The sequence below is a fragment of the Lissotriton vulgaris genome, chromosome 9 (assembly GCF_964263255.1).
Source record: "Lissotriton vulgaris chromosome 9, aLisVul1.2, whole genome shotgun sequence".
Classification (NCBI taxonomy): domain Eukaryota; kingdom Metazoa; phylum Chordata; class Amphibia; order Caudata; family Salamandridae; genus Lissotriton; species Lissotriton vulgaris.
The window spans coordinates 20,976,411-20,988,459 of record NC_141697.1 but is presented as its reverse complement, the minus strand read 5'-3'; the positions used below and the strand labels follow the sequence as shown (position 1 = coordinate 20,988,459).

Here is a 12,049-nt window from a genome sequence, read left to right as displayed (position 1 = left end):
TCACAAAAGGGAAGGGATCCCAGGGGACCTTTCCCCTTTACAAATGCAGGGGGAAATTATTTTTAGGGGCAGGCAGTGGTCCCAGGGACCACTGCCTGCCCTTAAAAAATGAAACAAAAGTGTTTCATTAAAAAAAAGCATCCCGTTTTCCTTTCAGGAAAACATGCTGAATTGAAGAAAAAAAACTGCTTTATTGAAAAGCAGTCCCTGACATGCTGGTCTGCTGAGCCCAGCTGGCCACCATCCCTAGGAAGGCCAGTCATGCCCATCCTGGTGTTAGAGGAGATTCGGGGAGCAGTCATACCCATCCTGGTGTTAGATGAGTGTCAGGGAGCAGTCATGTACATCCTGGTGTTAGAGGAGGGTCGAAGCACGGTCATGCCCATCCATGGAAGGCCAGTCATGTCCATCCAGGTGTTAGGGGAGGGTTTGGGAGCAGTCATGTCCATCCTGGTGTTAGACGAGTGTCAGGGAGCAGTCATGTCCATCCTGGTGTTAGAGGGGGGTCGGGCGCAGTCATGTCCATCCCCGTGTTAGAGGAGGGTCGGGGAGCAGTCATGTCCATCCTGGTGTTAGAGGAGGGTCGAGGCACGGTCATGTCCATCCTGGTGTTAGACGAGGGTCGGAGAGCAGTCATGTCCATCCTGGTGTTAGACGAGTGTCGGGGAGCAGTCATGTCCATCCTGGTGTTAGGGGAGGGTCCAGCACAGTCATGTCCACCCTAGTGTTAGACGAGGATCGTGGCACGGTCATGCCCATCCTGGTGTTAGATGAGGGTCGGGAAAGGTCATGTCCATCCTGGTGTTAGAGGAGGGTAAGGGCACGGTCATGTCCATCCTGGCGTTAGAGGAGGGTCGGGGACCAGTCATGTCCATCCTGGTCTTCGACGAGGGTTGGGGAGCAGTCATGCCCATCTTGTGTTAGAGGAGGGTCTGGCACGGTCATGTCCATCCTGGTGTTAGAGGAGTGTCCGGCACGGTCATGTCCATCCTGGTGTTAGGGGAGGGTCGTTGCACGGTCATGTCCATCCTGGTGTTAGAGGAAGGTCTGGCACGGTCATGTCCATCCTGATGTTAAAGGAGGTCCGGCACGGTCATGTCCATCCTGGTGTTAGGGGAGGGTCCGGCATAGTCATGTCCACCCTAGTGTTAGAAGAGGGTCGTTGCACGGTCATGTCCATCCTGGTGTTAGAGGAGGGTCGAGGCACGGTCATGTCCTTCCTGGTGTCAGGGGAGGATTGGGGCACGGTCATATCCTTCCCGGTGTTGGACGAGGGTCGAGGCGCGGTCATGTCCATCCTGGTCTTAGGGGAGGGTCTGGGCACGGTCATGTCCTTCTTGGTGTTAGACGAGGGTCTGGAAAGGTCATGTCCATCCTAGTGTTAGAGGAGGGTAAGGGCACAGTCATGTCCATCCTGGTGTTAGATGAGGGTCGGGTGCGGTCATGTCCATCCTGATCTTGGGGGACGTTCGAGGCACGGTCATGTCCATCCTGGTGTTAGACGAGGGTCGGGAAGGGTCATGTCCATCCTGGTGTAGGAGGAGGGTCGGGAACAATCATGTCCATCCTGGTTTTAGATGAGGGTTGGGGCACGGTCAAGTCCATCCTGGACTTAGATGGGGGTCGAGGCGCGGTCATGTCCATCCTGGTGTCAGGGGAGGATTGGGGCACTGTCATATCCTTCCTGGTGTTAGACGAGGGTCTGGAAAGGTCATGTCCATCCTAGTGTTAGAGGAGGGTAAGGGCAAAGTCATGTCCATCCTGATGTTAGATGAGGGTCGGGTGCGGTCATGTCCATCCTGGTCTTGGGGAAGTTCGAGGCACGGTCATGTCCATCCTGGTGTTAGACGAGGGTCGGAGAGCAGTCATGTCCATCCTGGAGTTAGACGAGGTTTGGGAACGGTCATGTCCATCCTGGTGTAGGAGGAGGGTCGGGGCACGGTCATGTCCATCCTGGTTTTAGAGGAGGGTTGGGGCATGGTCATGTCCATCCTGGTGTTAGGAGAGGGTCGGGGCACGGTCATGTCCATCCTGGTCTTAGGGGAGGGTCGAGACACCGTTATGTCCATCCTGGTGTTAGACGAAGGTCGGGAACAATCATGTCCATCCTGGTTTTAGATGAGGGTTGGGGCGCGGTCATGGCCATCCTGGTGTTAGATGAGGGTTGGGCGCGGTCATGTCCATCCTGGTGTTAGATGAGGGTCGGGCGTGGTCATGTCCTTCCTGGTGTTAGAGGAGGGTAAGGGCACAGTTATGTCCAGCCAGGTGTTAGGGGAGGGTCGAGGCACGGTCATGTCCATCCTGGTGTTAGAGGAGGGTTGGGGCACAGTCATGTCCATCCTGGTGTTAGACGAGGGTTGGACGCGGTCATGTCCATCCTGGTGTTAGACGAGGGTCGAGAACGGTCATGTCCACTCTGGTGTTAGAGGCGAGGGTCGGGGCACGATTATGTCCATCCTGGTGTTAGAGGAGGGTCGAGGCACAATCTTGTCCATCCTGGTGTTAGGGGAGGGTCGGGGCACGGTCATGTCCATCCTGGTTTTAGAGGAGGGTTGGGGCACGGTCATGTCCATCCTGGTGTTAGATGAGGGTCGGGCGCGGTCATGTCCCTCCTGGTGTTAGGGGAGGGTCGGGGCACGGTTATGTCCATCCTGGTGTTATAGGAGGGTCGAGGCACAATCATGTCCATCCTGGTGTTAGGGGAGGGTCGGGGCATGGCCATGTCCATCCTGGTTTTAGAGGAGGGTTGGGGCACGGTCATGTCCATCCTGGTGTTAGACGAGGGTTGGGCGCGGTCATGTCCATCCTGGTGTTAGACGAGGGTTGGGCGTGGTCATGTCCATCCTGGTGTTAGACGAGGGTTGGGCGTGGTCATGTCCATCCTGGTGTTAGATGAGGGTCGGGTGCGGTCATGGCCATCCTGGTGTTAGGGGAGGGTCTGGCACGGTTATTTCCATCCTGGTGTTAGAGGAGGGTCGGGGCACGGCCATGTCCATCCTGTTTTAGAGGAGGGTTGGGGCACGGTCATGTCCATCCTGGTGTTAGACGAGGGTTGGGCGCGGTCATGTCCATCCTGGTGTTAGACGAGGGTTGGGCGTGGTCATGTCCATCCTGGTGTTAGATGAGGGTCGGCCGTGGTCATGTCCATCCTGGTGTTAGGGGAGGGTCCGGGCACGGTTATGTCCATCCTGGTGTTAGAGGAGGGTCGAGGCACAATCATGTCCATCCTGGTGTTAGGGGAGGGTCGAGGCACAATCATGTCCGTCCTGGTGTTAGAGGAGGGTCGAGGCATGGTCATGTCCATCCTGGTGTTAGGGGAGGGTCGGGGCACGGTTATGTCCATCCTGGTGTTAGAGGAGGGTTGAGGCACAATCATGTCCATCCTGTTAGTGGAGAGTCGGGGCATGGTCAAGTCCAGCCTTGTGCTAGAGGTGGGTCCGGGCACTGTCATGTTCCTCCTGGTGTTAGAGGAGAGTCGGGGCACGGTCATGTCCATCCAGGTGTTAGGAGAGGGTCGGGGCAAGGTCATGTCCATCCTGGTGTCAGGGGAGGGTCGGGAACGGTCATGTCCAGCCAGGTGTTAGAAGAGGTTTGGGGCACGATCATGTCCATCCTGGTGTTAAAGGAGGGTTGGTGCACGGTCATGACCATCCTGGTGTTCGAGGAGTGTCGGGCGCGAACATGTCCTTCCTGGTGTTAGACGAGGGTAGGGAAAGGTCATGTCCATCCTGGTGTTAGAGGAGGGTCGGGGCACGGTCATGTCCACCCTGGTGTTAGAGGAGCGTCCGGCATGGTAATGTCCACCCTGGTGTTAGACAAGGGTCGGGTATGGTCATGTCCATCCTGGTGTGAAGCGAGGATTGGGGCACGGTCATGTCCATCTTGGTGTTAGAGGAGGGTCGGGAACGGTCATGTCCACCCTGCTGTGAAGCGATGATTGGGGCACGATCATGTTCATCTTGGTGTTAGGGGAAGGTCGGGGCACGGTCATGTCCATCCTGGTGTTAGATGAGGGTCGGCCGTGGTCATGTCCATCCTGGTGTTAGGGGAGGGGCGGGGCACGGTTATGTCCATCCTGGTGTTAGAGGAGGGTTGAGGCACGGTCATGTCCATCCTGGTGTTAGACGAGGGTCGAGGCATGGTCATGTCCATCCTGGTGTTAGGGGAGGGGCGGGGCACGGTAATGTCCATCCTGGTGTTAGAGGAGGGTTGAGGCACGGTCAAGTCCAGCTTTGTGCTAGAGGTGGGCCTGGGCACGGTCATGTCCATCCTGGTGTTAGATGAGGGTCGGGTGCGGTCATGGCCATCCTGGTGTTAGGGGAGGGTCTGGCACGGTTATTTCCATCCTGGTGTTAGAGGAGGGTCGGGGCACGGCCATGTCCATCCTGGTTTTAGAGGAGGGTTGGGGCACGGTCATGTCCATCCTGGTGTTAGACGAGGGTTGGGCGCGGTCATGTCCATCCTGGTGTTAGACGAGGGTTGGGCGTGGTCATGTCCATCCTGGTGTTAGACGAGGGTTGGGCGTGGTCATGTCCATCCTGGTGTTAGATGAGGGTCGGCTGCGGTCATGTCCATCCTGGTGTTAGGGGAGGGTCCGGGCACGGTTATGTCCATCCTGGTGTTAGAGGAGGGTCGAGGCACAATCATGTCCATCCTGGTGTTAGAGGAGGGTCGAGGCACAATCATGTCCGTCCTGGTGTTAGAGGAGGGTCGAGGCATGGTCATGTCCATCCTGGTGTTAGGGGAGGGTCGGGGCACGGTTATGCCCATCCTGGTGTTAGAGGAGGGTTGAGGCACAATCATGTCCATCCTGTTGTTAGGGGAGGGTCGGGGCATGGTCAAGTCCAGCCTTGTGCTAGAGGTGGGTCCGGGCACGGTCATATTCCTCCTGATGTTAGAGGAGGGTCGGGGCACGGTCATGTCCATCCAGGTGTTAGTAGAGGGTCGGGGCACGGTCATGTCCATCCTGGTGTCAGGGGAGGGTCAGGAACGGTCATGTCCAGCCAGGTGTTAGAAGAGGTTTGGGGCACGATCATGTCCATCCTGGTGTTAAAGGAGGGTCGGTGCACGGTCATGTCCATCCTGGTGTTCGAGGAGTGTCGGGCGCGAACATGTCCTTCCTGGTGTTAGACGAGGGTCGGGAAAGGTCATGTCCATCCTGGTGTTAAAGGAGGGTCGCGGCACGGTCATGTCCATCCTGGTGTTAGACGAGGGTCGGGGCACGGTCATGTCCACCCTGGTGTTAGAGGAGCGTCCGGCATGGTAATGTCCACCCTGGTGTTAGACAAGGGTCGGGAATGGTCATGTCCATCCTGGTGTGAAGCGAGGATTGGGGCACGGTCATGTCCATCTTGGTGTTAGAGGAGGGTCGGGAACGGTCATGTCCACCCTGGTGTGAAGCGAGGATTGGGGCACGATCATGTTCATCTTGGTGTTAGGGGAGGGTCGGGGCACGGTCATGTCCATCCTGGTGTTAGGGGAGGGTCGGGGCACGATTATGTCCATCCTGGTGTTAGAGGAGGGTTGAGGCACGGTCAAGTCCAGCTTTGTGCTAGAGGTGGGTCTGGGCACGGTCATGTCCATCCTGGTGTTGGATGAGGGTCGAGGCACGGTCATGTCCATCCTGGTGTTGGATGAGGGTCGGGAACGGTCATGTCCATCCTGGTGTTAGGGGAGGGTGAGGGCATGGTCATGTCCATCCTGGTGTTAGGGGAGGGTCGAGGCACGGTCATGTCCACCCTGGTGTTAGGGGAGGGTCGAGGCACGGTCATGTCCATCCTGGTGTGAAGCGAGGATTGGGGCACGATCATGTTCATCTTGGTGTTAGGGGAGGGTTGGGGCACGATCATGTCCATCCTGGTGTTAGGGGAGGGTCGGGGCACGGTTATGTCCATCCTGGTGTTAGAGGAGGGTTGAGGCACGGTCATGTCCATCCTGGTGTTAGACGAGGGTCGAGGCATGGTCATGTCCATCCTGGTGTTAGGGGAGGGGCGGGGCACGGTAATGTCCATCCTGGTGTTAGAGGAGGGTTGAGGCACGGTCAAGTCCAGCTTTGTGCTAGAGGTGGGTCTGGGCACGGTCATGTCCATCCTGGTGTTAGATGAGGGTCGGGTGCGGTCATGGCCATCCTGGTGTTAGGGGAGGGTCTGGCACGGTTATTTCCATCCTGGTGTTAGAGGAGGGTCGGGGCACGGCCATGTCCATCCTGGTTTTAGAGGAGGGTTGGGGCACGGTCATGTCCATCCTGGTGTTATACGAGGGTTGGGCGTGGTCATGTCCATCCTGGTGTTAGACGAGGGTTGGGCGTGGTCATGTCCATCCTGGTGTTAGATGAGGGTCGGCTGCGGTCATGTCCATCCTGGTGTTAGGGGAGGGTCCGGGCACGGTTATGTCCATCCTGGTGTTAGAGGAGGGTCGAGGCACAATCATGTCCATCCTGGTGTTAGAGGAGGGTCGAGGCACAATCATGTCCGTCCTGGTGTTAGAGGAGGGTCGAGGCATGGTCATGTCCATCCTGGTGTTAGGGGAGGGTCGGGGCACGGTTATGCCCATCCTGGTGTTAGAGGAGGGTTGAGGCACAATCATGTCCATCCTGTTGTTAGGGGAGGGTCGGGGCATGGTCAAGTCCAGCCTTGTGCTAGAGGTGGGTCTGGGCACGGTCATGTTCCTCCTGATGTTAGAGGAGGGTCGGGGTACGGTCATGTCCATCCAGGTGTTAGTAGAGGGTCGGGGCACGGTCATGTCCATCCTGGTGTCAGGGGAGGGCCAGGAACGGTCATGTCCAGCAAGGTGTTAGAAGAGGTTTGGGGCACGATCATGTCCATCCTGGTGTTAAAGGAGGGTCGGTGCACGGTCATGTCCATCCTGGTGTTCGAGGAGTGTCGGGCGCGAACATGTCCTTCCTGGTGTTAGACGAGGGTCGGGAAAGGTCATGTCCATCCTGGTGTTAGAGGAGGGTCGCGGCACGGTCATGTCCATCCTGGTGTTAGACGAGGGTCCGGCATGGTAATGTCCACCCTGGTGTTAGACAAGGGTCATGTCCATCCTGGTGTGAAGCGAGGATTGGGGCACGGTCATGTCCATCTTGGTGTTAGAGGAGGGTCGGGAACGGTCATGTCCACACTGGTGTGAAGCGAGGATTGGGGCACGATCATGTTCATCTTGGTGTTAGGGGAGGGTCGGGGCACAGTCATGTCCATCCTGGTGTTAGGGGAGGGTCGGGGCACGGTTATGTCCATCCTGGTGTTAGAGGAGGGTTGAGGCACGGTCAAGTCCAGCTTTGTGCTAGAGGTGGGTCTGGGCACGGTCATGTCCATCCTGGTGTTGGATGAGGGTCGAGGCACGGTCATGTCCATCCTGGTGTTGGATGAGGGTCGGGAACGGTCATGTCCATCCTGGTGTTAGGGGAGGGTGAGGGCATGGTCATGTCCATCCTGGTGTTAGGGGAGGGTCGAGGCACGGTCATGTCCACCCTGGTGTTAGGGGAGGGTCGAGGCACGGTCATGTCCATCCTGGTGTGAAGCGAGGATTGGGGCACGATCATGTTCATCTTGGTGTTAGGGGAGGGTTGGGGCACGATCATGTCCATCCTGGTGTTAGGGGAGGGTCGGGGCACGGTTATGTCCATCCTGGTGTTAGAGGAGGGTCGGGCACGGTCAAGTCCAGCTTTGTGCTAGAGGTGGGTCTGGGCACGGTCATGTCCATCCTGGTGTTGGATGAGGGTCGGGAACGGTGATGTCCATCCTGGTGTTAGGGGAGGGTGAGGGCATGGTCATGTCCATCCTGGTTTTAGGGGAGGGTCGAGGCACGGTCATGTCCATGCTGGTGTTAGGGGAGGGTCGAGGCACGGTCATGTCCTTCCTGGTGTTACAGGAGGGTCAGGTACAGTCATGTCCATCCTGGTGTGAAGCGAGGATTGGGGCATGGTCATGTCCATCTTGGTGTTCAAGGAGGGTCTGGCACGGTATTGTCCTTCCTGGTGTTAGACGGACGGTCGGACATAGTCATTTCCATCCTGGTGTTAGACGGATGGTTTGGGCATTATTATCATGAATACATGCTACTCTTTAATGTTTTCTGTTGCCTGTTCTAGATGGAGCCTGGACGGGCTGGAGAGTATGACAGCGTTGAGCTGGGGGTCGTGGGGAAGAAGAAGGTGCCACGCAGGGTGATTCATTTTGCCAGTGGAGAGACGATGGAGGAGTACAGCACTGATGAGGAGGAAGAGGAGCAGAAGAAGGACCTGCTGCCTGCTATTGACCCTGTGAGTGCATATATTCAGCCAGGGTTGGTCTCAGACTAAGGTGTGATCCAAGGGCTGAGCATTTCAGGTTCTGCGGTGCTGCGGTTTCCATACGGATGTATTTGGGAATCCATACTTTGTCACTTATACTGCAGCTGTTGAGCCTCTTACTGACCCCAGACACTTGTTTCATGCAGTGATTGACATGCTAGGACCCTTCGGCCCTGTCTGGGCTTCAATAGCTCTGTGTGTCTGAATGCTAAGCTAATAATCTGTGTTTCTGGGAACAAAACAGCAACTGGTGCCTTGCTTTTCTGAACATCAAATATTTGTGTTTTTATTACCGGAGGTTTCTGCTTGTAGGACTGTTATTGTCCATAGTGATAGGGCACTGCGCTGGCGATCTGTGATGGTGTGCACTTTCTTGCAAAAGCCCAGCCTTTGTCTACTTCGTATGTAGGCCACAGGAACTTGGATGCAGCTCGTTGCTAGATGGTGGTTATCTGCTTTACCTTATATGAGCTCCTTGTTTTATTACCGTCAGCGTAGGTAGGTTCTTTGACGCTTAAGAACAGTGGCATGTACTGAGCAGGAGCACTTATTTGCATCTTGAAGTGGCCAGAAGAGCCTGAAATCAGTTGGGACTTTTAATGTCTGTGACATGAATTAATCTGCCTGTGTCGTGAGCCGTAAGGGCCCAGACCAGACAATGGTGCTCAACATTTGAAATATATACTACAGGTAAACCATGATTTCCTGTCTTCCTCATGCAGTGGCTGGGCAGATCTCTTCTCCTGGTGGAGCTAGTGCGATCCACCCTCTTAGCGTGGGACAGAAAGTGGCCTTAGTGCCACACACAGCAGGTCGGTGGTTTCTTTGCAGATGGTAATTTTTCAAAAGGGGGGTTCTAAGCCCATGGTTGCCCTTTGTGCAGTTTAACCCCTTCACTGCGGCGGCTATTCCGCCGCAGTGCTAAAGGGGCGGGTCAGCCGCGCGGCGGCCGCATGCTCGTGACGGAACCGCTCCGTCATCAGCAGCGGTTGGGCTGTGCTCATGACGGAGCGGTTCCGTCATGGCCCCGCCCGCTCAATAGAACGCACCGCGCAGGCACAAAATCAGCGCCGCGCAGGCGCGGCGGCCGGGCCATGACGGAACCGCTCCGTCATCAGCACAGCGCCACCGCAGCTGATGACGGAGCGGTTCCGTCATCAGCATAGAAAGGGTTAATTTCACAACAGACTCGTGTTTAAACTACATTTGTGTTTGTTTTGATTAAGATCTGGTAGCTTGTGTTTGCTAATTTCCTTTCTCCTCCAGTCTGATCTCATAACTCTCTTTATTCCCAGGGAAGGCTCACTTGGGGACCGTACTTGTGGTTTTACATGATCCGCATGGCGACATCCACCCTTACAGGTATGTTCAGATGTATGGAGGGAGGACTTGTGTCTCCAGCAATGCGCAAGAGGCTGTGTTTCAGTGGGTTTAGCTGTAATCCTTTGCTGTGTTTTGTCTGCATTCTGGTAAATACAACAGGCAGTATTTTCACCAGGTGCTGCTCTTTTATCTTTTTACAATAGTTTGCTCACTAATGTCACAAAGCTTGAATTCTAATGCATGGTGCCTACATGCGTCCAAGACATCTCCCTACAGCCAGCGCATCACCTATCAAAACCATTGCAGACTAGCAGGTTGATACCACTGCAAAATGCACAGCTCTAACAGATCCTTGACCATCAGGAGGGCTTCTGCACTATTATACGTCTTCTCAAGTATGTTGCACTCTCAGTGTGACAAACATACATGAGAGACTGTACGTGCATTAAGAATGGATCAATCTAATGTTGATAGCATGTGGCTGTCCACGCATACTTGGTGTGACACTTTGGGCAGTTCCAGAATGGAGTCCTTTCCTTCATGGATAGGATATTCTCGGTGTCGAACTGCAGAGAAAACCCCTGAGTTGTGAAGCCCTGAATGGGCGCGGAGAAGTCTCGGTTGTGGAACCGGATCAGGTTGCAAACCGCTTCGATACGAAGAGAAGACGCAACAATTATTTACACCGAAGAGTCTAGAGCAGGGGTCTCCAAACCGGTCCTGGAGGGCCGGATCCATGCCAGATTTTTTAAATTACTACATGTATCTCAATGGGGATATCCCAAAAATCTGGCATGGATCCGGCCCTCCAGGACCGGTTTGGAGACCCCTGGTCTAGAGTATACGAACGGGCCCGGCGACAACACCACGAGACATCAACCCACAGCTTGGTGAGACCAAGTCTGAACCCTATGTCGGAAAAAAAGCATTCTAACAATGAAGTCAATCAGAATTATCAGCAATAGATGGAGTCCCTATACCTCGTGACTCGAAGAGATGTTTGAAGAAAAGCAAGTTGAACTTATCCTATCCCAACACAAGATGGCAGGAGTATGTACAGCATGTGAATCTACTGCACTACATGCCACACACAGTTCTTGCAGGGTAAGTAACATTTTCCTTACAGAATGACCTAAAAACGGGGAAAAGGCGTTAATACAAACACCTGTCACTATTTCAGTCAATTCTGTAAAGTCGACCACCACAAATTAATTTATACGGGGCTGCTCTTCTGTCCCCTCTCAAGTAACTACACAAGTCTAGGTGCCCCCTCTGAAGTCCAATCACTGGTCCCGGAGTCCCCTCTGGCATCCATTCCAAGCCCCAGTGTCTCCTCGGGAGTACATTCGCGGGTCCCAGTGTCCCCTCTGGAGTCCAGTCTCGGCCTCAGAGTCTTCTCTGGCTTCTAGTCATGGGTCTAAGTATCCCTTCTGGCATCCAATCACAGGTCCCAGTGTCCACTCTTGAGGTCAGTCCCAATACCTGGGGTCCCCTCTGGTGTCATGTGCAACACCCAGTGTCTCATCTAGCATCCAGTTGTCGTTCCTAGCATCTTATCTGGTGTCCAGTCATGGGTCCCAAAGTACCCTCTGGAGTCCAGCCACAGGCCCCAGTGTCGTCCTTAGAGTCCAATCACAGGTCTCAGTGGCCCCTCAGGAGTGCAGTCGCAGGTTCCTAGTTTTGAGTGGAGTCCAGTTGGTGCCCCCTTTGTACCCTCTTGAGTCCAGTTGCAGACGCCTGTGTCCCCCATGGAGTCCAGTTGCAGGCCCCTGTGTTCTCCATGGAGTCCAGTGGCAGGCTTGTGTCCCCCCTGAAATCCAGTCGTGGGCTCCTGTATCCCTCCCGTACTCCAGTTGTGGGCGCCTGTATCCCTCCCGTAGTTCAGCTGTGGGCCCCTGTATACCTCCTGGAGTCCAGCTGTGGACCCCTGTATCCCTCCTGGAGTCCAGCTGTGGATCCCTGTATCCCTCCTGGAGTCCAGCTGTGGACCCCTGCATCCCTCCTGGAGTCCAGCTGTGGACCCCTGTATCCCTCCTGGAGTCCAGCTGTGGACCCCTGTATCCCTCCTGGAGTCCAGCTGTGGGCCCCTGTATCCCTCCTGGAGTCCAGCTGTGGGCCCCTGTATCCCTCCTGGAGTCCAGCTGTGGGCCCCTGTATCCCTCCTGGAGTCCAGCTGTGGGCCCCTGTATCCCTCCTGGAGTCCAGCTGTGGGCCCCTGTATCCCTCCTGGAGTCCAGCTGTGGGCCCCTGTATCCCTCCTGGAGTCCAGCTGTGGGCCCCTGTATCCCTCCTGGAGTCCAGCTGTGGGCCCCTGTATTCCTCCTGGAGTCCAGCTGTGGGCCCCTGTATCCCTCCTGGAGCCCAGCTGTGGGCCCCTGTATCCCTCCTGGAGTCCAGCTGTGGGCCCCTGTATCCCTCCTGGAGTCCAGCTGT

At 55.6% G+C, this 12,049-nt stretch overlaps 1 protein-coding gene across 1 annotated transcript in view; it reads left to right on the top strand.

Moving 5' to 3' along the window:
* FAM177A1 (family with sequence similarity 177 member A1) overlaps positions 1-12,049 on the top strand; it is a 58,579-nt gene that overhangs the window by 24,320 nt on the left and 22,210 nt on the right. Inside the window, exons 2-3 of the mRNA XM_086936939.1 lie at positions 8,093-8,263; positions 9,589-9,655. Coding sequence (XP_086793065.1) covers positions 8,093-8,263; positions 9,589-9,655 — 238 coding nt within the window. The remainder of the gene's footprint in view (positions 1-8,092; positions 8,264-9,588; positions 9,656-12,049) is intronic.